Source organism: Metopolophium dirhodum, chromosome 6, assembly GCF_019925205.1.
Source record: "Metopolophium dirhodum isolate CAU chromosome 6, ASM1992520v1, whole genome shotgun sequence".
In the NCBI taxonomy this organism is placed as follows: Eukaryota; Metazoa; Arthropoda; class Insecta; order Hemiptera; family Aphididae; genus Metopolophium; species Metopolophium dirhodum.
The window spans coordinates 8045196-8073150 of NC_083565.1; the positions used below are offsets into that span (position 1 = coordinate 8045196).

At 30.3% G+C, this 27955-nt stretch overlaps 1 protein-coding gene across 1 annotated transcript; it reads right to left on the minus strand.

Annotated features, from left to right (window-relative positions):
- On the minus strand, positions 1–27747 carry LOC132946450 (DNA-binding protein D-ETS-6-like). The gene is made up of 4 exons (XM_061016455.1): positions 27424–27747; positions 26027–26281; positions 3711–3957; positions 1–2574 (listed from the first exon to the last, which is right to left on the minus strand). Exons 1-4 carry the CDS (start codon positions 27494–27496, stop codon positions 2238–2240), a joined length of 912 nt encoding a protein of 303 aa, XP_060872438.1. The 5' UTR covers positions 27497–27747; the 3' UTR covers positions 1–2237.
- Between the last annotated feature and the right edge of the window lie 208 nt (positions 27748–27955).

The following is a 27955-nucleotide window of genomic DNA, read 5'->3' on the forward strand; positions in this document are numbered from 1 at the left end:
GCTGTAGTTCAATGAAAAAAACAGGAAAAAACAATTGTTTTCAAACTGATAACTTTAAATATAATTATGTTATCCAAATGTTAATTTAACCATTAATTTAAAGAATGTACCTATAATAATTTCAATTTAATAAGAAAAAAACATGCTGTAAGTTATTCAGTTATAAACTTATAACATAATATTATATTTATTTTTATATGAACCAAATTTAATTAATGTAGACTTTTGATTTTGAAGTAGGTACCAATTACTCGTAACTAATAAAATGTTAAATAATACGGGTTATTCGTGGAAATAAAAATAATTAGAATACAATTAAAAAATAACACGACGATATTTATATATTTACAATTTATATTATTGTACAAATTATGTATAATATGTTCTGACGACTTAAAGGAACTTTTTACTGTAGATGATACATAATAATATACTATTAATAATCTAATATCGACCGCGCGCTGCAGCCTTTTTATAATAGGTAAGTATAGGTACATAGATAGGTCTATGGACTATGGTAGTATACAATTCTAAATAAAAACATTTAATTTGCTTAATATGACTTAACGATAAGGACATAATAGGTATATCATCCAACATTTATGTGCAGAATTATCATAGTTCAAACTTCAAACGGAATTGAAGCGTGACGATCTTCATCGCTTCTGGACTCTAGTGACACCAAAATGTATACAATTTATGAATCATATTATACAGCTAGTCCAGTATTATTAATAACAGTGCATTTTTATTTTTTTTTTAACGCAATAAACCACCGCAATAATTTAATGGTTCACGTCGAAAGTGGCGCCGGTACAACACGATTGCGCACTTTTTACCTTTGCATATTTTTGACTATATTATGTATTACGTTATTATACCTACTTATTATTAATGTTGGGAAACTTAATATTTATGACCTTATAATTGGTTTTTTGTTTGACGTGCAATAAATATTTCACACTAGTTATACGTATTAAAATATTAAATTATTATTATTTTTATTATCATCATGAGTAAATCTTATTTCTTTATTTTCAAATCTAATGAGATCATTTTTACTTGAAAGTATTATACCTGCCATTAGTAGGGTGCTCGAGACTTGGGTATATTATTAATGTAAATTAATGTACGAAAAAATAAATCCCTTTTTTAAGATGATGTCGTACTCACATGTTGTATAGGTCTTAAACATACCAAATTTTCAATTCAGAATAATCCTTTTTATTCTATTATTTTTAATTTTAGAGTGAATTGAGATATATTGATCAATTATCAAATGTAAAGGTAAGAATTATTATCTAGGTCATAGACTCGTTTTAATATTTTAATTTTGAAGCAATAGTTATGAGTTATGAGTGTTTTAAAATTGTAAATTGTATTGTAGAATGTATAATGTATAACGTATATAAATATTTTATTGTCTTTTAATGTTTACAGTTATATTTTTATAATAAGACACTATATATATTTAATATTATATACAATGTAAAATCGAAAGTCATGAGTACAATTTGTAAATGATTATTATTGAAGATATTTTTTCAAATAAAATTTCTCATGCACTTAATATGTCTTAATGAGGGTCATATTGAGGAAAAAAGGGAATCCACCCCCCCCCCCCCTCAAGTGCAAATAGTTAGGAGTGGGGTGAGGCGTACTGCATATTGCAAGAGGCGATGCCGACTATATAGGTACTAAAATTAAGGCTCGTTTTAATGCATAGAAACAAACAAATCGAAATATCAATAATAATATATACATTGTGTGTTCGTTGAAAACAACACGTCACTTCGGTTTTTTCTACAAAACACAATGTCAAACAAAATACATTATTAGAATCAGTTTCCTGAACAATAATTACTTATTATGAAATTATTTCAAAGTTTGCTCGATATAATAATTAATCTAGACATTTGTGATACAACTGCAGCGCGCGGGTATACAGATATTTTCGTATATTACAAGGATGGGCCGAACTTCAATTTTCACGAATTCGAACTTTTCTTCTTCTCGAACTGTTTGAGATCAAACTCGTTGAACTTTTCGAACATATTGAACCCTCGAACTTAGATAGCAACGCGATTATGAAATGGACTGTTCGAAATGTTTCGAACTTTCGAGTATTGATTTCTAATGAACTTCGAACTGTACGAAATTATCGAAGTTCGGGGTGTTCGAGGGTTCGACAATAGTTCGAGAATCCATCCCTATAGTATATATTATGATATTTTGGATTACGGAGGATACCGTGGCCCGGCCGGATGTTGGTACAGCGTAGAAAGGCCTGCTGCGGATGTGGCCCAGTAGGACGGCCCGGCCGGAAATATGGCGGTAGGCGGGCCGGAAGCGGAAGCGTGCTGCTGGCCGTACAGGCCACCGGAAAAGTCGGAAGGTGACGGCGTGGACGGCATGGTTACTGATGATGGGCCAGCGGCCACCTGGGGGCCGGACTGCGCCGCTGGCATTTGCGGCTGGCTCTGGTGGCATGCGGTCATCAGCCCGTGAAAGTCGAACTTGTACGCGTAACGTTTGCCGTGAACTTTGGTCATGATGTTCTTGTCATAGTAGTACCTGTAGAAATGGTACGAATATAATGACAACGCCACTTAAATTATATATAATATGTAATAAAACATATTACGGTATTAACATATTATACAGAATGGTTTTAAATAAAATTATAGGTAGGTACATATTCAAATAATCGGTAAAAAGAAATTTTTGTTATCGATTCATTTTTCTTATCGATAAGATAAATTATAAATTAATACTTTTATAGTATAATATTGTATATTATACATTCAGTAGAAATAACTTGAAATAACGCTGGTTCTAGTGACATACCGGATTTAATAACCCAAAATTAAAGGTGCCGATCAACCTCCTATAGTTTGTAATATAATTCATTAATTTTTATCAGTTTGATATGACTTTTGTTTTTGGTGAAATTCTAGACAAATATTTTTATCTACTCGTATATATAATAATTAATAACCATGGATCATATAATCGACAGTTCACGAAAAGAATAAAATATTGAATAATTATAATATATTGCTCTTTGTAGAAAATGCAAAAATTTTTAAATTAATCAATTGTCAAGAAGATACATACACAAGCCTGGATTAAGTCATTCAGTTTTAAATGAGGCCCTAGTACGAAAAAAATAATAATAATGTATATATTATGTACCTGTTATAATAAATATATATATTATATAGGTATTAGGTACATAGGCACATAGCATTAAATAATGAATAATTATTGAACACTTTATTTATAAATTATAATTTACAAGTTTTTTTCCTCGCTAAATAATCATCGCTTTTATTTAGTAGATTTATGCAGTGTTATAGCCTATAACGAAAAAAGTAATGGACAAATCTGAGGCCCCTAAATAATTTAAATACTCTATCGATCAATGCCAATGTCTTAAGTTATTATAGGTATTACAATTTGTAACATAAATATTTAGCAAGAATTATGGCATATCTAGGAGGATCTAAGGAGGCTGTGGACCCATGAAATTTCAAGAAAATTAAAAATGCATTCATAAAATATTCTAATTACATCAGCAAATAAAACTCATGATGCGAGATCCTATATTTAACCTCCCCTATACAAAATATTATGACCCCTCCCCTTAAATAGAAACACAATCCTGGATACGCCACTGAAAGAAAGTATTAAAATGTTTGTATTAACACCTGAGAGCTCTGCTGAGCTTATCGTAGTTCATGTTGGGCTTCGACTTGCGTTCACCCCAACGCCTGGCTACCTCATCTGGGTCAATCAGCTTGAATTCACCCCCAGGGCCGTCCCAGCAAATGCATCCAACGTTGTTGGAATCGGCCAGCAACTCCAACAGGAACTGCCACAGTTGTATTTGTCCCGAGCCTGCGGCCGCTTGGGCTACAAGCCGACTGCTGGCCGCGTTGACCACCTCGTACGGATCTGTAAACAAACACGTCGCCACTTTTAAAACATAATATGGGCATTTCACATTTAAAAATACTAAATAGTATTGGTACTTTTTATAATATGCCGTCAGATTATCTCCGAAGTAATTTACAATGATGTACATCGAAACGTTTTTATACGTATATTATATTAAAAAGATGCAGTCTTATCAAGTTTATTTAAATAAACATATTTAAATAAACATATTTAAATACTTTTGTAGCAGTTTAGTATTTACAATACTTTTTAAAGAGGTACACCCATATATTTCTAAAAATTCAAAAGAATTCGTCACATTTCAGATTGTTTTTTTATAATCGTTATATTATTTTATTTATAATTAAAACCAAATTATTAAACATTTATTTGAATACTAATTATTTATTAATTATTATTTTTTTTTCTCGGTAACATGGGTTTGTATATGGTTTGTATGATTGAAACAGGTGTTTTTATTGCAAGGATTCGTCGCAATGAATCCGGGTGGTCCTCCAACCGATTGTGCCGGATAATGCTTGGCCGCAGCAAACATTAGTGACTAAAATGTATTATTCTCTATAATTTTTGTAACATGTGATGTTACTCTAAGATAACTTAAAAATCATAAAACATGGTTTTAGGTGAAAGTTTTTTATCTGTGTTGCGCGTGGGCCTGAGAGAGAAAACAAATATTGCGCTGACATCCTCTTCAGTATTTTAGAATTAAAATATAAAAAAATTTCATTTCTTTTCATTTTTCAGTTTAAAATGGAGAGGTTAGTAGGAAATACAAAGTTCTAATGTTAGTTAAATTCGACATCACAAATTTAAGCTAGTAATTACTAATTACAAAACTAATTTAAAATTTTCATACATACTTTTACAATCAAAATATGAACTATAATAATAATAAAGTATTATAAAAGTAATAAAATACTTGCCAAGTATTTGTATTTGAAATACTTTCTGAATGGGTGTTTTTGGATTTGTATTTAAATACAATTTGAAAGGTATTTTTTACAAGACTGAGAAGATGTCAGCGTATTATTACTGTTTTCCTTCTCTGACCTATACACAACATACCTACCTATTATAGACAAAACGCATCCTGCACATGCAAAATGTTTACATATTTTGTTTTATATTTTAAGTAATCTCAGAGCAGAATAATCACTCATTCATAAAGAATAATATTTTTGAGAGTTTGCCGTATACATTTGTCTCAAAACAATTTAATATTCATTTAAATTTACAACAATTTATTTTTATTTTTTTTTGAAGTCGAATAGTAATAACTAATAAAATATAAAATCGATATATCAAACCCTCCTCAGTATTATTTTCTATAATTTTTGTAATAATTGATTTTAATTTTAGATTAGGTACTCAAAAATTGTAAAAAACGATTTTACGTGACTGCGTTTTGTTGCGTGTGGAGAGAGAAAACAAATATTGTGCTGACACCCTCTTAATGTCTTAAATATATCGAGGGGTTAATAGTAGGCATTATAATTGTATATAATATACTAGAGTTTACTGTCTTGTATTGTGATGTATAATGTATTATAAGCAACACAGGTCCACAGGGGTCCCCAATCCTTGGTAATCCTATTTAACAAAAATAAACATGAATCTTTTCGTTCTTTATTTTGGGGGAGAATCTAAATTAAAAATTCATTACACAATCTAACTTTATACCTACCTACCACCTCTGATCTATTATATTACAAATAAATAATATAACAATGTGATTTATCACGTTTGAGTAGAGGCACCCATTAGCCATACCTAATATTACTTTCAAATAATAGAAATATCTAAATAGCAATAATAGAAAAATATAAGATAATTAAAATGCATCTTTTAGCTTAACATAGTTTATACAATGCAATTTGAATCGTATTAATACATTGTTTCTGAATAATGTTGTTCCGTTTAATTCAACTATTTTGTTCATATTGGCTTTTGCCTGAGTTTTAAACTCTAGAATCTAGATAATATAATTTAATAAAAAAAATACCAAAGCCATTTAGTAAGTATCTAGTCTATGGAGACTTGATTAGGTAACACAAGTTGACTTAAACTCTTCTGCCAGCTATCGAAAACAACATAAAAAAAACAATCATGAGGTAAGTGATCTAATTTTAATATTATATTCCTGCATCAAAAAAAACAAGAATTTAATCTTTTGTATAAGATATATTGCAGAAGTCTATTTAAGTCCTGAGACCGACCACATTATAAGATTATTTTTTATGATTAAGAGCAGGAAGTAACAGTGGCATTTGTTGTCTCTGACTTACAAGTGCGTAACATAACAAATTTACACTCAGCAGATCACGTTTAGCTTCGTTGTTTAAAAAAATTGAGTGAATTGGCCTATTATGAAACTTGATGGTAAGAAGTAAGAACATTAGCTGTGTTTGTGTGTTGGTTTCTTTACGATAATTCAGTTTTTGAGTGAGTTATGAACATTTTTAATTTACTCGTATTATGTACGCAAAACTTGATAAAAAGCCTATGTACAAACACAGATAATATTTTTTCCATCAAGTTTTATCATAGGTCGATTCACTCTAATTTTTAAAATAACGAAATCTGCTGAGCGTAAATTCTCCATGTTACGCACTTATATAAGACAGAGACAACAAATGCCCGGGTTATACGTCATCTTAAGAAATTCTATATAAACTTTTGATAAGTATAATAAGACGTACAGCATTACAGTTAATTTCGTGTTTTTTTTGCATTGTATACGAATAAGACAACTTAAATTAAAAAAAATCTCCATAAACTATTGTTGCAGGATACGACTGTGATAAGTGATAGCAAAACGAATGTGTGTCAAGTTACAACAATATAAAAGTAGGTGCCTAAGTATACAAATTAGTAATTATTTATTTATTTTATGGGTATAACCCTTTGTGATAGTGAGTATAGTGATGATAGTGTATACCAGTGGTTTTCAACCTGAAGGAGTCGTCATCAATGATAGCTGGGGTCGTCAAAAATTATGAACGAAATTGTAAACTATATTATTTTAAAAATAAAATAAAGTTAATTATTTGTTCGGTACGATAACCAGATAACATGCCGAATATAGGGTAATCTTAATATATTTTATTTTATCTGGCTTTATTTACACTCGCATCGTGTATTCGAGTGCCTACGTTATTTGAAAAATTTCAGTCACAAATATGTATAATAATCAGTTCCTATACCTAGATGTCGTATTTTAATGAATTACATTTTTAAATGAAAATTAATGAAAATGTTATACTTTGTATACTTATATTTATCGGTAATTAAGGGGTCGTATTACAAAAACATAAAAAAAATGAGGGGTTGCAATTCAAAAAAGGTTAAAAGCCACTGGTATATACAATTGTAAATATAATTTAATATAAAAAGTACAATTTGTCTTATAGACTGTTTTAGAAAAAAAAGTATCATAATATTATTATAATAAATAATTAATTATTAGTTAATACGAGATGTCAACATTGGCAGTTATAGACATTAATCTTCTAAGCGGCTCATCAATCAAATAATTAGAGGAGCAAGGAGGAATATAAAAAGCTAGGGACTTTAGGTTTGGATGGTTCGTTGGGGGACCTTGAAGCTAATTAAACCTAAGAGGAACGGAGAATCAACTTTCCATGACAATACCCCATTTAAAATTTTCAACCATGAAGAATGGATACGTTTGGCAAATGTTTCAATTTTAAAAGCTTTTAATATTTGTCTATAATCATGTGGTGCTACATCTAAAATAAAACCAACGAAATTTAGAAATGTAGATTGAATCCTTTCAACCTGACAAAAGCTACCAGCTGTACTTTAAAATTGGACGAACAAGTTAATAATACAAATTTTTCAAAGATATAGACCAAGTTTAAAATTATTGGCTATATAGTCTATTTATGAATCTTACAGTACATTTTATAAGCCTTTTAAGTTATAGCATATCATATTTATACATGAATAATATTCATATATTATAAATTATTGCTATCGCAATTTTGATAAGTAGGCTATAGGCTATAGGTACTAATATTTTAAAATTGTATTAGGAATAATAAAATTGTATCCATAAAAATATAATATTTAAATAGGATTTTCTTGACAACAGCGTTACCTATTATAATATAATATATTTATATTAAATCGTAGATATACTATAGAGATAACTGGAAAGTACCTATTTCAAACGTTTTATTAAAAGATTCTGTTTATTTTTACTTTTTATATTTTTCCGTGCACGTTTTAGTTAATCAAATTATGAATTGCAATAAACATTGCAAAAAACAAATTGATAATATTTTTTATCAAAGAAGATATTATAATAGGTATAGGTGCATAATACATCATACTAAATAATTATAAAAATAATAATTTAATGGGTTATCGATTGGGTCTAACATCGCCATCATCACTAAGTTTTCATTAAAATAATAATTATAGAAGTAAAGAACAAATAAGTATGAATAAAACATAATCTATTAAAAAAAATATTGATAAAAGGTATGATAGGACATAGGCAGCTATTATATTATAACCATCAACGCGAGTACAGGTCGTATTTGATTAATTCCTTGCAAATTTGAAACATAAATTTATCCTAGATCGTACATGTATATACCTAACATTATATTACTGCAATACACCTAATTTACAGTTTTCAATGTTTACATACACTTTTATGCTTATTAAATATGAGATAATTACGGTAAAACGTTAAAAAACACTGTATAAAGTTTGAGTTTATACATATAATATATAATACTATATTTTGTATCAAGGTTCAAGGGCATTAACCAGCTGCTATAATAAGTTATTGTTACAATTTTAACTCAACAATAAGTAAGAGAATTTGGTGTACCTATACGATAAGTCGATAACACTAAACACCTATGAAATCTATTAAATTATGTAGTAAAAATATTTGTGAATTGTCTAATTATTATCTATAGTTAATTACAGTTTTCATACCAAGTTAAGTTTAATTTATACTTTATTATACTCCGAGTAAAATTAAAACAATACATTTTGTATCATTGAATTAATTATTTGATGCATAAAGCTGAAATCATAGATAGTAACATTTTGTTTTGATTTTGTCACTTTATGTTAGAAATATGACAAAATCATGTATTAACTGTTTACAACTGTCAACTGTAGATAACAATTTATATAAGTCTGTACCTTGTACGTAACTGAAGTTTGGCCGACCTTAATCAATGTAATATAATATAATATAAGTAATATAACTATATACCAAATATATAAGCTGGGCTGAAATATTTAAGCAGTACAAATTCTAAAATATACACCCTATGGCCTACATTTTCAAAATATGTAGTTAAATAAACAGTAAAATACGTAAAATACAAAAATACGCCACAAAAATCCAAAAGTTTTAAAACTAATAAAGATATAGGTGCAATTATAAATTAATCAAATAAACAAAAAAAACTTTTTTATTATTATTAATAATTGTATCTACATTTGGATTAAATAATATTTGAATAATACAAATTCATAAAGTAGCTAAGACTTTGTAAATTATTAGATTATGCGGCAAGAGATTTTTATATTCTAAAATGTGAAATACCCGCTGTTGTAACATAAAAAACATAAGGAAACCGAACGTTCAGCGTCATCTGAGATAATTAGAGTAAATTTAATGGGTACACCATATTGCATGTTAAAACTTCTGGTGATTTTATGCCTACGAAATATCGTCTTCCCTAGTGAGCATTTTTTAAATATTGTACAAAAGTTGGATGCCTTTATATTTTGTTAATTGAGATTGTTTGAAGTTTTTTGATTTATGGAAGTTTCAAATTTACCTTTAACATAAATAAGAGGTTAATTTAAATATTTTGAACAATATTATTAATAATTCATGTAGGTATAGGGGAACGCATTGTTATAGAGATAGTGCACTACTAGCATGCTATGGGATTTGGACCGACATGTAAGATTAAATGTAATCTAACTATCTTAGACAGTATTGCACTAACTTCACAGTCCCGGTTGTATATGTTATAAGTTTAATGTATATTATATAAAATAATTGAGTAATTAGGTATAACTAAATTGTTTGACGTAATAAATAAAGTCTATTAAACTAAGATGCCACACCATCCATAATTTATTCATAAATACAATGGTTTTGGCCAATTTGCTGAAATATTGTATTGTTATGTGTAACTTTGTGCCACGTGAAACTGTTTTTCTATGTGACCTTGTTATTATATGCAACCACCATTGATACCGATATGGGACCACTTTTAAAATACTTAGAATCAGTAGACGGTACTTGTTTAAATATAATACAGATAAGATTTAAAATTTTATTTCTTGTCAAAATTGTATTTAAATTTCTTTTGTCAAACCCTTTAAATAGTGGATGTGCGTCCTCTTAACGTATTTAAATTTCCACGGTTGCGTATAGCTGCAGATAAATCATACGTTGCATCTATAATATTATAGATGTAATTACACGCGTCACGGGTTATTGTAATAATTTACAGGCGAAGTACCTATAACGCATGAGTGCATGACTACTATCAAGGAACGGATTTATTTTATTATTCATTATATTACCTTCTTAAATCTTTTTAGGTACCTATATTTTGGTGGGCATATTTATTAAAATTTAAAAACGAACTCAGATAATTGAACATCACGTTAAAAAATAAACGATTAGTCATTATTAATACCTATTATGGCTTATGGTAAAATTAACTAGAATAACTATAATTATATATTGTTTATTATTAATCTACGTAGTACGAACAATAATAAACAGACGCAGGTATACCGTGTGTCCGCAAAAACAGGGTTTACTGGATAATTAAATTACCCAAATTACTCAGTCTCTGTAACCTATACATATTTTTGAATTCTGTTTGCGGGACATGTAACTATAGACTATTGGATCATCAATCTCCCGCAAACAGAATGCTAAAATATGTATAAGGTATATAGGTACTGAGTAATGTAGGTAAGACTGAGTAATAGAGTGAACTTAGTTTTTGCGGACACTCGGTATATTATATTAAATTATGTGTATAAGTAACACGCCTTTTGAAGTAGGGTCATTCCCCCCCCCTTCTATCATGCCGTCCCGTCTTGTATACTTGTATCCCCCATATTACACATTGTAAAAAATAATAACAGATTGTATATATTCTTGTTTTCAAATAAAAAAAAAAAGTATATGAGGCGGATATTATGTATATCTCAGAATCTCAGATAGATAGGTACTAGGTAGGTATATAATATAATATTATATATATATATAAGATCACGTTCAGTGGCGTGGTCAACTTTAGAATTTTCATACTTTGTACACTTTATAGTTATATGACCATCCTAACCACAAAGACACCACCACCTATCCACCTACCGCCATACATAACTAACGTTACTTCCGTGCTCCTCCTACTCACTTTTTTTGTGCACAAAATAATAACCTTTGTAGAAGAGACCCACTGAATATACTTATAAACCCCAATTTCTATCATTTATAAATTTTAACATGTTATAATATTTAAATATACCTATAGGTAATTTTGTAATAGTACCTAATGCCCATACATAATCATAAAGCACTAATTATTGAAAATATGTTTTTACTTGATTTGAAACCCGAAATAACATTTTTAAAAATAATAAATATGTTTACCCTTGCATATAGTTACCATATCTTGACCCGGCACCCCTTAAAAAATCAGGGACGTTTGATTTACTTTGCTCTATAATTTTTATATTTTATTTTTAAGGTACTAGTCCAATATGATCCAATATATTTTTTTATCTTTCGTTAAATAAAATTTCATTCATATGTGGCCTATATTTTGTTCAAGTAAGAATAACCACCAAACTGTGGGGACAAAAATGTGATCACTAAGAAAAACTATTTTTTACTGTATAAACAGTTAATCAGGTCGTGATAAAGTTAATGATACTCATGCGATGAATGGCATGCTAGAGTTTAAACAGACTCAACATATAGATGGAAATCTGATAGAGTCGTCTTTAAAAAACTTACTACCTACAGTAATTAGCATAGTTATGTCGACCAGTGGTGTATCTAGAATTTTCAAAGGGGAGCACATATAATACATAAATAATAATTATCAATTACTAATTAATTTAATACGGTATATGGGGGGGGGGTATGGTCCCCTGGAATCTGGATACGCCATTGATACCGACCAATAATTAATATAATATAAAAGAAAACCTGGAGTTCCACCGTTTTTTGATGCAGAATAAATATCAGTTCATGAAGATATTATATTATTCTGAAATATATTCAAAGATAACATATATACCTAATAGGGTGATATATGGACTACCTACCTGTTGTAAGTTAAGTTGGACAAATCAGCTGGTCACATAATGATTGGGACCGGAACAAAAAATAATGATAGGTCAAACAATGCATGACCGTGGTAATGAATGTACCCATACATTGACTATAGTTATAATATATATAGGCGCATGATATTATATCGTAAAACAATATGTCAATATTGAACGTAGGCGCAAATAGTGTTTGACATTAGGGGGTTGCTGAACCTCAGGTCTATACTGGATACTCTTATGATGCTTTTACAAGCCATTAGTTTTTGGTGGGCTATAGAAATTCTAGGGGAAGGTGGGGGGGCCCAGCCTCTCCTTATTTGCGCCCATGTTAATGTATATATTTATATATGTATAATATTATATAAACCGTTGTAGAAAAGTTGAGCCGAATGTCCAAACGGTTTGGCCCGGTTGAGGGCGGTGGCCATCTGCAAGTGTCTCCTGAGATCATTCCGATCGCAGGCCGACAGTTGCCACATCTATGCACGTGCGGACCGCCGCCGTATAAGAGCACACGATATTCACGTCGTTGCGGTGGACATCTCTTCGGCCGGCATACCTATAGTGGTACTGTATGATCTAATATAATATATTATTACACGGACGAACACGGGCGGCAATCGTTAACGACGACGACGACAATCACAATATATACTATATACTCTTTTGAGTCGTAATAAATATTATATATAATTATTATTCAATACGAAATATAGTTATTACGTAGAATGTATATTGTTTTTATACACATGTACAACGTGTATTTGCATTGCATAAAATATATCGCGTAATAATAAGATATTATGTTGTCACTGCTACACATTCTAACATGTCGAACGGTCGGCGGCGAGCGGATAACGCGTGTGCACTGGTAACGACGTCGCGCGACCGTTGTCGCAACAGCAATGCGTACTAGGTGCGATGATCAAACCATATATATATATATCTATTATATAAGGGTGCAACTGATCCGCATAAACGGTTTTCGGCGATTTTTCTCCGCGCATTTCATGATATATATATACTACCTACGTAAACCTCCACGCTAACCCATCCCCGCTTGCCCGACCGCCCCTAACCCACCACACCAGCCATGTGGCGGTTCGAGCCACCCGCCGATAGGCCGCGGAAACACCATTTTTCTATACACGCCTCCAGCTTCCGATACGATGAGTCCACGCCTTCCCGACGATTTTCCTGCGCCCCTCCGACGACGTATTTATATATAGGTATATTGTGTACAATGTGCCAAGTTTACGTCAAGTCGTTGCGCATGTTGTTATGTCACCTATTTTGTGGTGCGCAAATATGGTTTGTAATGTGATTTATGTGTACGCGCTTTCGATCAAAAGGCGCCAAATGACATTTTTAAAAATACCTTTTTTATACCTTAGTTGCGTACGACGCATATTATTTTATTGTCTAGAACGCATATTGGCTTTGAAATTGCAGAAATGTCTGCGAGTCGCGAGAATTTATATAAATTTATAATTATGTATTATATAAGTACGGTAATAACACACAATAGCACCTATAGGTTAGTACCTTACTCATGCCTGCAGGCTGCTAATTGTCATACCTATTTGATATCATTATAAGACTACGCGAATATCATTATACGTATTAATATGTATAATTAAATTTCATATTGCAGTGTATATTCATATACAGCTATATTCGCTAGGATTATATTTGCTGAATGTCACCAATGCTGTTGCTGCATACACCAATTTAAAGCAAGGTAAAACGATTTGTAATTATATGATCGCATCTACGAATTATATATATATTGAATCATATTATAATCATCGCTCACTCCGAGAAAAATACTAAAGATTAAAACTCTCGTTTACTTATCGAAACCTATTTATGTATATATTATACTTATTTATTTATATACCAATAAGAAATATTATACTACACATATTTTAACCACACAATGTAGGTACCTATATACGTGTACCCCGTATATATACGGTAACCGGGTAACCTGGAATATTGTAGATAAAATTCGTCTCCAAACATGTAGAGAAAAAATCTATTCCGTATTCCGCTGTTGAGCGGCATATTATGTCAATTGAATTTTGTACCTGCTGTACTTTACCTATACTATCATGTAATCAATTATAATTTATAACTTATACTCGTAGACTCACTGCAATTATGTGGTTATAGCCTATAGGCCATAGGTTATGGCCGTCTATGAAACAAGCACTTCTATAACTCTATACAGTTATTTTTATAAAATACTAGCTGATCCCGCTGGCACTTCGTTGCTCGTTAAATGTACCAATTCTACATGACTCAAACTTTGTTCAATTCGTTATTTAATATTCGGTGTAAGGTGTATGGTGTTCAAAATTTATCTTAACTTTTCTGTTGCCCGGAATAAAAATTCTGATTCGCAGCAGTATATTATCAGGTAGGCAATCAACCTGCGGTAGATCGCGGACCCCGTGCTGTTTGTACGTAAGTGTATGATTTAACTCTAAAGTATCAAAATTGTACAAAGTTTGTCATTTTTCCTTAATTCCACCTTAGGAGGATTAATATGATCAATTAATACAAAAGCCTAACGCAACCGTACTAAAATCCGATGAATAAAAAAAAAACAAATTTAACACTTTTTAAATTAGCCTATCTTCTTCCCAGATGTCTAATCTACACACAAATATTCATTTTTTCTTCTATACTATAAAATGATAGCGTTTGTTTGTATGTTCGGGATAAACTCCGAAACTACTGAACTGATTTCGAAAATTCTTTCACCAATACAAAGCCACATTCTTTGTGAGTGTCATAGGCAAATTTAAAAAGGGAAGTGATCACCCCCGGTAGGTGCTCAAATAGGAATTTTGAGATTTACGATAGAAATTTTATCACGTAATGGCAGTGAATAATTATAATCGTTAATTACTCCACTAAAACGCAACATTTTTGAAAATCCTTTCTTATTGCACGGTGAAAATATGAGAAGAACCTCTATTCCAAATTTCAAGTCCGTACGTTGAGTAGTTTTTGAGATACAGCGATCAGTGAGTTAGTGGTATTTGGATTTTATATGTATAGATAACTAATTATTGACTAACATTATCGGACTTTATTGATACCTAAAACCTGCTCCGTGATATCCTCTTTCATTTAAAAAAAACTGCATGACAATTGGATAAGAAGTTTCGAAGCCAAACCGTAACAAAGATTTCCTCTTTTGCATGATTTCAGTTTTATATATATAGATATTGTTAAAAATTGTTGTATAAAATATAAATCTACGTAAAAAGTGAATGCACAGTATATAAAATATAGTCAAGTTTGTGAAATGAAAAAAATATACGAGAATATAATAGGTAACATATCATCAGAATATAACATACGCATTACATTATTAAGTCAATCTATCTATAGTAACTACACATTTTGTAGCGATAATATACATTTCTAAACATTGTTTCAGGTTAAAGGTTTCTAATACAAAGAATATTCATCTAATCATCTATATGTGTCCTATATTAAAGTACCTAAATTACTTGGAGAATATGACAATATGTGTACCTACTTTATTAACTATATAATGTACTAATATATGATTAATCCATATCATACCGATACCAATAATATATGAATAATTTAGTATTTTACTATAATACATTTAAATATATTTTCTTTTCAGTGTAAATTCCTCAAATTATTATGTCCCGTTGTACTGTAAAAAAAAGCTGGTATACAAAATCACGGTTGGTACCTATATATAGACTCTACGCCGTATTGACTTAGGTAATTTTCAGTTTTTTTCTATGCATAGGTACACTAATTAATGTTTAAATTTGGATAGTGAAATCTAGTACCTATCTACATGCACTTTTAAATTGACCAATGACTAAGAATAAACTGATCGAAGTCTGAATTACATCCGCTAAGCCAACCACTGTCTGGAATGTAAGTATGTATAATAATTAATAAATATAATAAATAATATGAGTTCGGTAATATATTGCAGTATTTTAACTAGACATATAATAATATTAATTTTTTTCAGTTATATTATATACATACCTACTAAGTATTATACCAATACCTGATTCCCCGTAAGTCACCCCCTCTCTGATATGTGATTATGTGATCACTACTATGTTGTTGGATAAATACTAAATACAAGTCTCATAATTTATTTTTAAAATTAACTAAATTGAAATCACAGTTATATGATATTTTAGTCTTATTTATGAAATCAATACATAGGTACCTAATAGTAATAGTAATAATTGCATCGGAAAATAATTTTGATCTTAGATTCGTTGCTAGATTGTAGTTGTAGAATTTTTATTAATTTTTTTTATGGTTTTCGGTAGATTTTCTTAGGTTTAGAATATTTCAACTAATAACCATCAGGCAAGAGAATTAATAAAACTTAACCGCCTGAAACAGTTATTTAAAAACTAATAGCACGCAGAAAGAACTGTGAATTTAATATAATTAATGTAAGTATGTAACTACGTATAAGCATATTTAAAGTAAATAAAATTGGAGACTTTTTTTTTATTGACTTATTACATAATATTACGATTTACCAATATGTAGGTACAACATAATAATATTATAATATGGATTATGTATTATGTAATGGCTGATGGAATATTGCAAATAATATATTGTACTTGTACGTCTGAAAATAGATCAATATTATTTTTGTTGCTTTTTTTTGAGTTCCTATAAATAAATGTTTCTTATTCGATGTGACGCTGTTTATATACGTTATTGTGGATGTAATGGGTAAAATGAAATCGGAAAGGGCTTTGATTAAAAGAGGTCATTTTTAACAAAAGGGCCGATGTTATCCGGTGCGTAGGGGTTAAAGTTGTTATCGCGTCTCTGGGGTGTTGACCGTAGTCTTTTTTCCTGTGTCTTTTCCCATTCTCGCAACCTATATAATATACGCACTGCCCAACGGTCCAACGTCCACTGCTCGAAGATATTTTAAGTGTGTAGATACGACTCCACCGATTGTTGTATACGCGTAGAAATAATCAACGACCTCGGGTCGACCCTGTTGTAGAGATTCTGACACCAACCTTTCGGCAGATTAAACTCGAAACGTTTCGCACGCCACACTTCGTCACGATACTAATACGAATCTATTACTGCAGTTTCGTTTAATCCCCCTTGCCACCAGCAAAATAATTTATATACGTTTAACCTTTATAGGTACAGATAATAACCATTTTATTCACCCTTAAACATTCGTTTTAATTGAATACTGCTTAGAACGTATATACGATATACCTAATATAAAACTCGGGTATACAATATTATGGGTTGTTGATTCATTGGCTCATCGCATACTTATATAGACGTAGGTACGTTAACTATAGACTATCTTAATTTCGTTTCGAATTTATTGAAAACGATTTTTTTTTGCATCTGTTTTGAGCAAAAATAAATGAAATCCACTTAAATGAAAAATGTTTGCCTGTAAAAATGTGTGAAAACTTCCTTGGCTCGTAGTAGTGAGTAAGATTTTTTTTACGGTGTGCTCAGAATAGTCTTAATTATGGTAACTCTTCTTTATTGCCTTATCACAATAGATTATAATTTATATTATACATATGGTCATACAGCCAATAGCCATACAGAATAATGACTGATAAGTTATCAGTTTACAATTTAAACCATGAATATTAAACATTTAAGACCACGGTCTTAGAAGATCTTCTAAGTCCGTGTTTAAGACTAAGGAGACCGCACTTTCAAATAAAACCTAATACATACCCGTTCAGCAAGCATAATATAAGGTTCGTAGAACTATCATCAGATCCACGCCAGTTGCATGTTTGGTTTTTTGTTACATCTATTTATGCATTGGTATATCATTCAGTAATTATGTAAATGAAAATATTGTACTGCATCGTCGCCTTTACTACAAATAATTACATTAAAAAAGTTACAGTATTGATCATAAAAGAATTATCATTTTGAATTATCAAACATCAAACATAAACTAATGGATATTTTATCATAATGTTACTCGATTGTAAAAATAGTTAAACGCGCAATGTAATAAGATTTCAAAAACGCCAAATATGTCATGGTAATTTAGACGGACTTTCAACAGCTATAGTTGATACTTGATGGGCTCTAATATAATTTGATTACAGTATTAGAATCTATTATTTGAAAGACTAATGAGGATAAAATGTTGAATGCAGATATTTTTGACCACGTTGCACGTTCGTTAGTACTTAGAAGACTTGGATGTATAACCACACATCGGTGACCTTAGCTATACATAGCTCTGTGTTAACACGAACAATATAGGTATACATTTTACATAGTTCCTAGGTGCACATGGAATGTAACCGTCAAACAATATAATTAATAATATAATATATAAATATATATATAAAAAATAAGAAAAAACAAATCTAATAAAAGCTTTTGTTTTTTCTATAAAGAAAGTTCCACAAATATTAATTGTTTAAAAATGTATAATACCTGTACAGTGTACTTACTTATATTAAATTTAAATTATTATTATTAATATTGAATATTATAATATACAAGAAAAAAATTCGTATTATGTAAGTACGAATATGCACGAATTATAAATTAAGTGATTTGGAAAAAAAATAGTCTCGAAGGATGGTGCAGCGTAAAGTGTATATTAATGGGGTTGCGGAAGCCTTATTATTGTAAGAACATTTGGAAAATAATGTTACCGAAAATCAAGGCAATTTTACCGTCCCAAAATGTGATGACGGACATAAAAATAATTAAAAATTAAAATACACACAATATCGTTGTAATGACTATAATAATATATCAATACCTACATGCATATACAATATACATTATACGCATTCGTCGCTTCTCTCGGAATTCAAAATAATAGATAATCGATTAAGGGATGTTGTCTATTCTGCGATAAAGCGTTAAGTAATCGGCCACCCGCATCATTATGTTATATGGGTGTACCTACCAACAATTCACGGATCTCAATTTCGCGTTTTTCGCAGCATGCCGTTTTATTTTTTTAATATTGTGTTTATAGCAAGACGCATAATATATTATAATACGGCGTATTTATTATTATTATTATTTTATTATACAATATCTAAGTTATAATATAATTAACTATATATTATGATATAAAAATATGAGTGGGTATCTTATATATTATGTAGCTAAGCGCACGGCCGCGGGTGGGCCGCTCTTCGCGAATTCTCAACGCCGGGAGAGATTTACGCGTCGCCGCCGCCACTTGGCCTTTTTTGCAGAATATTATTATTATTACGCTCTCGTGCCGCATCGTATGTACCTCTAGTCTCTACACTCGAGTCGCCATATTATTATACGGGCATTATAGCCGTTTCATAATACACACACGCGTCATAATATTTCGGGTGTATACGCATACTACACGTGTGTGTGTGTGTGTGTGTGTGTGTGTGTGTGTGTGTGGGTGCGCGCGCGCGTGTATATAGACTGCGCGTTTATTATAATTTGATTTATATATTCAATGTCTTTATTGCGCGTAGCGTGGAGGGTGAAATAATAATAATAATAACAATAATGACAGCCGACTATTGCGCAGGGAGGGGGTCTTGACATTATTAAACCGCGTTTCCTCCGCCTTTCGGTGAACGGCGGTGGCGACAATGCGTTTTCGTCTCGAGAGCTTTACATATAATACGAATGACGTCGCCGCCGCCGCCGCCGCCGCTTGTTATTAAAACGGCTGTATATGGTGCGCGTTTTCATTCTTTTTAACGACGCCGTGCCGTTATGATAATAATATTATAATACACGCGTTTGCCCGTAAATCTTTTCTAATATATTATAGACCAACACGGTAATGATATCACGCGGCCGTCGTATAAAAAATATTATTTTAATTTTAGATCGTTGTACGCATAAGTGACAAGTGTATAACACATAGCGTACTATTTGGTGTAATAATATTTGTAATTTAAGTGTGTATATAAGTTTGTAACAGACTGTACTGTAGTACTGTAAGTAGTATAGGTAAATAGGTATAAATCACTATACATTACTACAATATAATCGAAGAAAAATCGAGAATAAGTGAAGACCGACAATATGCGCCCTTTTCGAAAATATATCACGCCGTATAGGTACATGGCAAAAAGTATTTATTGAACCGAATAGGCACAGGTCGTCCTGTACTCGTCTGACGCCTACGATTAATGAAGAGCAATCTAGCCATCGGCGTAGTCTGACTCGACTGTGGAAAGGGGTCAACTACGATTATCTAGATACTATATATCCCATATTATATAACATAACTAATATATAACTGTTATAAAAATACCTATTTTATTAATATTGTATAAACAAAATATTACGAAAATATTCAAATTTTCTTTAAATTGTATATATATTATATTAATATTACTTTTCGTATCTAGAAAACTTTCAAAAGCCCGTGCCTATTCCCAGTCAACAAATGAAAATATATCGCTACATCACAAATCCTTGCGTATTCGTTTTATACTTTCCTCCCTGTAACTGTTTATTTTATATTATTTTCCCCTCCTTTACTTGTGATGTATTTTCATTGCCCTCAGCAAATCCCGTATTATATTTAAAATTTAAGTGTTTTTGTATTGAGCTGTGAAAACTAAACAGAAAAGAACCCATTCTAGGTACTCTTCAATTATTAAAATGTATAAACTAATGTAAGAACACTTAACGGCCTTATTTTTTAAACTTTGGGAAGTATTAAGTGTACCTAGGTATTAGTTTTATTTTTATAACATTTAAGCCAACACACAGTGAAAACCGATTAACCACGAACAAAAGTAAAAACCTTATACAGGTACCTACTGTAAACTTGCAAGAAAACAATAATTTAATTTTGTCACTTATATAATAATATAGACTATAGTATAATATACGACGTCGTGTTGTCGCCGTCTTACAAGTTACAAGTGTGTTTAGGCACTGTATAATATTGGTAGAAAGGTAGGTACAGGTATAACAAGTCTATACGTGTTGAAGTTATCGTTTAACATTGTTAGTTTTAACATTATAGAAAACTGACATATATTATTAAGACTAGGACTATAGAGGTACCTAGGTAACAATATTGTCTGTTGTTTAATTGCCAGTGTTTTTCTTTAATATTTTGATTTTGAAGAATTATAACTTATGAGCATTTATAAATTTCAATAGTTTACTCCTATTATTGTTAATGTTATATTTTATTTTAACAACAATCATTGGTAAACAATAAAATTATTTTATTATTTTATGAATATTAAATAACTTCTATAATGATATAGTGTTATTTGCCCTTTAATGCTCTGCAATTTATTATAATTTTGATTTTCGAAATTTTTAAATATGCTTAACTGTCATATTATCAAATTATTGTGACTTTTTGTGTACAGTTCTCCAGTGTGCCGTGGAGATACAATCTTCTGTTTTTAAAATGAGAACCCTCTTTTTACTCAATAAACTATTTATTGGATATTTTTTTTGAAAATGTTGATGCAGGTACGTCATTTAAAATTTGAATGAATAGTTACTGAGTTATTAAAATGTATATTATGTACCTATAACAAGGATAATATCCATAAATTAGATGTAATATTTGATTTATAGTATAACCATTTTTACAAATTACAAAATATTAATTATTAACATTTTCAAATCACGATGGACTTTTTCCTTTAGTATAGTTAGTATATAAAGTGAAAGAAATCAGAAATTACTCGTTACAGTTTTGATTTTGATACGTAAACATTTTCAGAAAATGTATCCACTATATGGCACTATATAATTTACAGTAGAAAAGGGGGATTCTCTTTTTTTGGAAAATTAGTAATTTTTTTCTTTACAGGAGTACAGGACAATCCTGAAGTAATACCTACAAAACATTTAAAGTATTTTAAAATATGTACTTAAGGTATATTTAAAAATTTTAAAAATCAGATTTAGAATAACTGCATTATTGAAGAAAAATAGGGCGATTATGCTTGGTGAATCACCAGGTTTTCCAAAATAAATAAAAAGTATTAATATTGTTTCCAAACATTTTCTTGCAGAAATAAACATTTGCCAAATTACATGCAAACCATTATTGGAATACGATTTCATCATTAGGGTTTAATATATTCGACGTATACACTATATCCAAGACTAAAGAAATGAAAAGTAAACGGTTCCTATAGTGTTCTTTTATTTCGGGGTGACTGTTGCATAAATCATGCCTTGGAGATCCTTCCAATAATAAAATCGGGAGGAGGTATGAGGATAAAAAATCTAGTAATCTAAAAGTCAAATGTCGAGAAGCAATAATGGCCGAGGTTAAGCGACAGCGTGCCTTAAAGGGGATTACCTGTGTCCCTCCGTGATATATTACGCTCTAGACCCTGTGGGATTTTTATCCCTATTTTCTACTAAGCTTGTCAACAATGATGACATTTTCTAAAGAAACAGGAAGAAGAAAATATAAGGATAAAATGCTATCACTATTAGTAAAAATCGTCAAAAAATAAAACTTGAAACGATTGTGAAAGTCAAATCTACTATTATATTATGATAATTATATATTGTACTTTTGATAACCTTGTACTTTCAGTAAACTAAAAAATAAAAAATATTTAGATATACTCAATTCCATGTTTAACTTTTAACGATTAAAAAGGTGGGTTAGTGTTAGTGGGTATCGTTTTGCTGTACATTAAATATCGTGTGTGTCACTACAATAGGTAATGGATGTGTTCAATTTGAATTCAATGATATATTGATATAAAACCATTGCATACGAAAAACGATTCAGAACAAAAATGGTGTGTCAGTGAGTCGGCCTATATATTACTAATAGTATATTTTATCATATTATTCCTATTAAAGTAATTTATTGCCGAAAACATTGTATTTTAAAATGTCATTACCTATATGTGTATAAAATATAATAAGCAAATATAATACTAGCAGTAGTAGTGTAAATAGTACTACTAATTTACAAGCTAATCAAAAATGATAATAGCATTGAGTACCTACTATTTTATTTTCTCGATATTTGATTCGATCCTAATAATTTTGTCAGCATATTGAAAACTAAAATATTTTTATTTTAATTTACGGTGTAGTATCGTACACTATAGCGTGTTCAATCAATTGGTAATGGTTAGTCATTTTTATTTTCTAACAAATTAATTTATACAAAATATTATTTTTTAGATATACGTTGTTTTAATTTAGGAAAAACGTAAGCCAAATCACACTATTCATATCATTATATGTATAGATCTTGAGAATCAAGACGACAACAAACCGACCGATTTAAATAATATAGAAACTATCCAACGGTGTGCGCTGATAATACCTAGTCGGTTGACGATTATGTATAATATTATTATGTTAGCTATAATGGTTATTATTTATTACTAATAAAATTATGATATTTATTTCTGTCTTTCACTCTGTCTGTCCAGTATTGATAGTGTTTTGAGAAATATTAATTATATTAAATACTAATAAAGAAAAAGTTGAAAAAAAATTGAAACATTATATTATATCCATTTTTTTTTTCATTGGGCGCAAAAATTAAATACATCCGGACGTAACTGGTGATTGCTACCAACACTTCTATTCAAATGTTGGTATTCTATCCGTTGCAATAACCAGGTATAAAGACTTCGTTTTTTATGTAGTATAAAAATAAAAATATATTGTAATGAAATTGTTACTAGTAATAATGGATTCATATGATAAAATATTATAATAATGCGTACTCTTATTTTGATATTTTGTAGGTATCTACTAGGTGCATTAAGGGAGAGTATGTATAATAACCTAATATTAGGTGATTTATGTTATTCCCATGACATAATTTCTAGTTAACTATTTAATTAAAATATAACTTGATAACATTAAAATATATATTTTCAAATAAAAAAATCAATTAATCATTAAAATTAATAATATGATTATTATTTAATAATACATAATAATATTTTATAATAGAGGACTTACTGACCAGAATAAAATATTTTGTTGGCTGTAATAATCAATTAAGTCCAAGAATTGGACGTATCTGGTTATTGCAACCATTAAAAATAAAATTATCATAGTTTTTTAGTTTTTTATAAATATTATCATGAATATAAAATGTAAACCATAGGAAATGGGGTTGAGTGATGTATATTATTTTTACAAAAAAAATAACACCACGTTTTTAGTTTTTGGTTAATTTACCAATTTTATATAGATTGTTTTTTATGTTTCCTGAATAATTTTTTAAAAATGGACGTATCTAGTTATTGCACCGGGGTTTCTAATCATATTCGCAATTTTTATAAAAACCATATAATACTTATGCATAGGTGCGCATACTGAACAATCATAATATTCTTGACACATAACTTACATAATTAATACATATGTATAAGTACACGCCACTCGACTTGTTATACGTTACGCAAATGTATTACATTTTCTACGTGTAACAGTATTATACCAGTAACCAGTGTACCACCTATTGTGTGGTTGCAGTGCTTATAATTTTTATTGTACTGTCAAAACTCACATACTGGCAAAAAGTGATTCCCGAGTACAATATTGTACCTGTTACAAGATTTGCTCTGATTAGGAAATTTTAACTTACGTTAGTAATTATAGAAAATATGGTATTGGTACAGGAGGATTTAAGAGTTGAACCCAAACCAGAAAATGTTTACAAACAATATTTTTTTTCGACATGCAGCTACCTATGTAAAATATAATTTTGAATTTTATTTTCAAAATTATTTTATATAAGCTACTTATATCGACTATACCTATATAATATATTGACGTTGGCACGTTCCTCACAATATACATATTCACAACCTTTATGAAGTTAATATATCAATCCTTGCTATATGTTATTCAATGATTTATTTCACAGTGTTGATGGTTTAAATATTTCTTAGAACATATACATCATACTCATTATCATATAATATAACACGCGTGTGGTGTGTAGACGTATAGCGTTTATACTGCAAGACGATATAGCCATTACCTATACTCTGTATAAATTACTAACGAGTCTTCTGTTGAAAAAATGTAATAATTGATTTATATCCCACAATACGAAAAAAAATTAACAATCATTTTGTGTGTAAACTCGTAAACGAGACAAAATATTTCGGAAATTGTATTTTGTACCTACCTAGAGAAAATTATAAAATAAATATTTTGGTGAAAAGTTCAAATATCTGGTCACTCTTCTGGAATTTCTAGAAACAACAATACTTATATGATAAGAACTTTGTATTGAATTTTAAGTTTTTTGACCAAACGAAAAATATTTTATCAACATTAAAAATATGCTAATAAAAATTCGAAATTTTCTAATGTTATATAAATTGCTCAAAAGGAGTCAAAATATTTTGAAAATTTAAATGCCAGATTGGATGCAGGCAATAGACCAACGCTATAACACTAACACCTAACACATACTCATACATATTTAGTATAGAGCTAGTGTAGGACAGTGATGTATTGTTTTAATAGAATCATACATTAATGATAAGGAAAAAAACCCACCATCTAAAAATGGACTATGTATTTATTATGCGACTTTTATGGCTTTCTTACTAACCAAACAAGTGTATACGAAAATTTAAGTGTGTTACCTCCTACTTTTGAGTAAAAAAAAATACAATATAATTTTACAATTATAGTCACTTACCGTCTTCTGGTGTTGTGAGGCTGGGACTAGGCGGCGTTCCAGTGACAGGCTGTCGAAGTAATGACAAATGCAGCAATAATAATCGGCCGGACCGTCTGTTCCTCGATCGACGGTCAAACTCTGCCCTATCTAATGAACAAAGATTGTAACCTGTATTAGGAAAGTCGTCGGATTTCGGAATTGGCCACAACTCTAAATGTTTGCCACACCATTTCAACCATGCCGCTATGTGATCGTTAGTCCAGTCCAAAGGATCTAAACAAAAGTCACGATCATGTATAAAGACATTAAGTACCTACTAGATGTAAGAAATACAAGAACAGTCTTTATTTAGAAATAAAAATAGGCAGACAGGCAGTAATACTCATATAATTTCTCAAAAATTAATAAAATTACTACCTATAGGTGCAATGTATATTTGTAAATAATAATGTATTTTATATTCAGAATTCACAAAAAGATATTGGTGCAACTAAGTTTAATTTCAACAGGTTGAATTGGGTAATTAAAAAATATTAAGTTTTTTTTTCAATATTGTTTACAACATTTTCAAATAATTTTGTGGTTAAATGATACCTGTATTAACCATAAATTTTTTTTATAGACATTTGTAGTTCAAATTTAGACGAAATTAGATATTTAAACGAAGTATAAGATGTAGTTCAAAAATATTGTTCGTGGGGACTTGAAACTTTTTCGTATATTATTACATTTTATATTACCTATATTAATTTTATGCTATTGACTGTTTATACCAGGACTTAAACCAAAAATAATAATACCGTTTACCGTTACATGGATATTAAACGTTATGATCGAATGGCTGTTTAACGTTACAAAGAATTCAAACGTTATTCAATTTATGCGTTTAATCGTTATAACAATTTTAACGTTATTCAACTTCAGCGTTTAAACGTTTTACAAATTTAAACGTTATGAAGCGTTTAGCGTTATCTGATGGATATAGCTTACTCAAAACAGTGTTTGAAAAATATAATATTACAAGAATAACCATAATATATATATTACTGATAGTTATAATTTTATAAATATTTTTTTTTATGCAATTATATGTTTCAATTGTTTATCGTTTCTGTTTTGTTATCCGTTATCCGTTTTCAATCGCTTATCGTTTACCGATATGTCATTCGTTAACCGTTTTATTCGCTAATATTTTACCGATATGTTATCCGTTATCGATTTCAATTGTTTTTTTGAGTTGTTTAACGTTCTACTCATAAGGTTATAAAAACGTTTTGAAGCCCTGGTTTATACTACTCACACAGTTCTACGTTAAGTCGGTATTGACTCAAGTTAGAAGCATTTCACGTGGATATGTAGAAAATAACGTCACAGAACAATGTTCGTATTAAGCGCGTAATACATTTTAGACTCACCGTTTGGCAAGACGACAGCAGCGGCGGCGTTTCGATCTTCGGGCGCTGTAGTCTCGCGGTTGATGTCGGACATCACGTGCAGGAAGTAGCAGACGTAGCTGATGTCTGCAGTGGACCTCCATCAAAGTCAATACGACGGGAACAGAAGGCAGCTGCCGAAATCGCAAAGCGTCAGCGAGCGTCGGCCCATCGCGTTCACTAGGTATTTTATATCTATACTGTTGCCGATAACTGAAGAAAACGAATTCGCGAGGGGACTTTAAACGACATCAGATAAAATGTCTTATTGCTTACCCATTCATATATATATAGGAATAACACGGATTTTCGTCAAGGTTCACGAACCCGTGTTGACGGATGTTATTTCGTGCGGGTACGATTGCAGTATGGTTATCTGCAGCACACTGAAACCATATCGACGCGAATGCAACGATGGTTTGACGAAAACTGAATCATGGGCTTTTTACACTATCGCAGTGGTGCAGTACGTACAGGTATATTATAGCGTCTTCGTAGATCCGAATCGTTGTAT

Coding starts and splice junctions, on each gene's coding strand:
- LOC132946450 (XM_061016455.1), bottom strand. CDS start 27,496: ATGTCCGACATCAACCGCGAGACTACAGCGCCCGAAGATCGAAACGCC. Junction 3,958..26,026: donor CCTCACAACACCAGAAGACG/GTAAGTGACTAT, acceptor GTTTGTTTACAG/ATCCGTACGAGGTGGTCAAC. Junction 2,575..3,710: donor AAGCTCAGCAGAGCTCTCAG/GTGTTAATACAA, acceptor CCATTTCTACAG/GTACTACTATGACAAGAACA.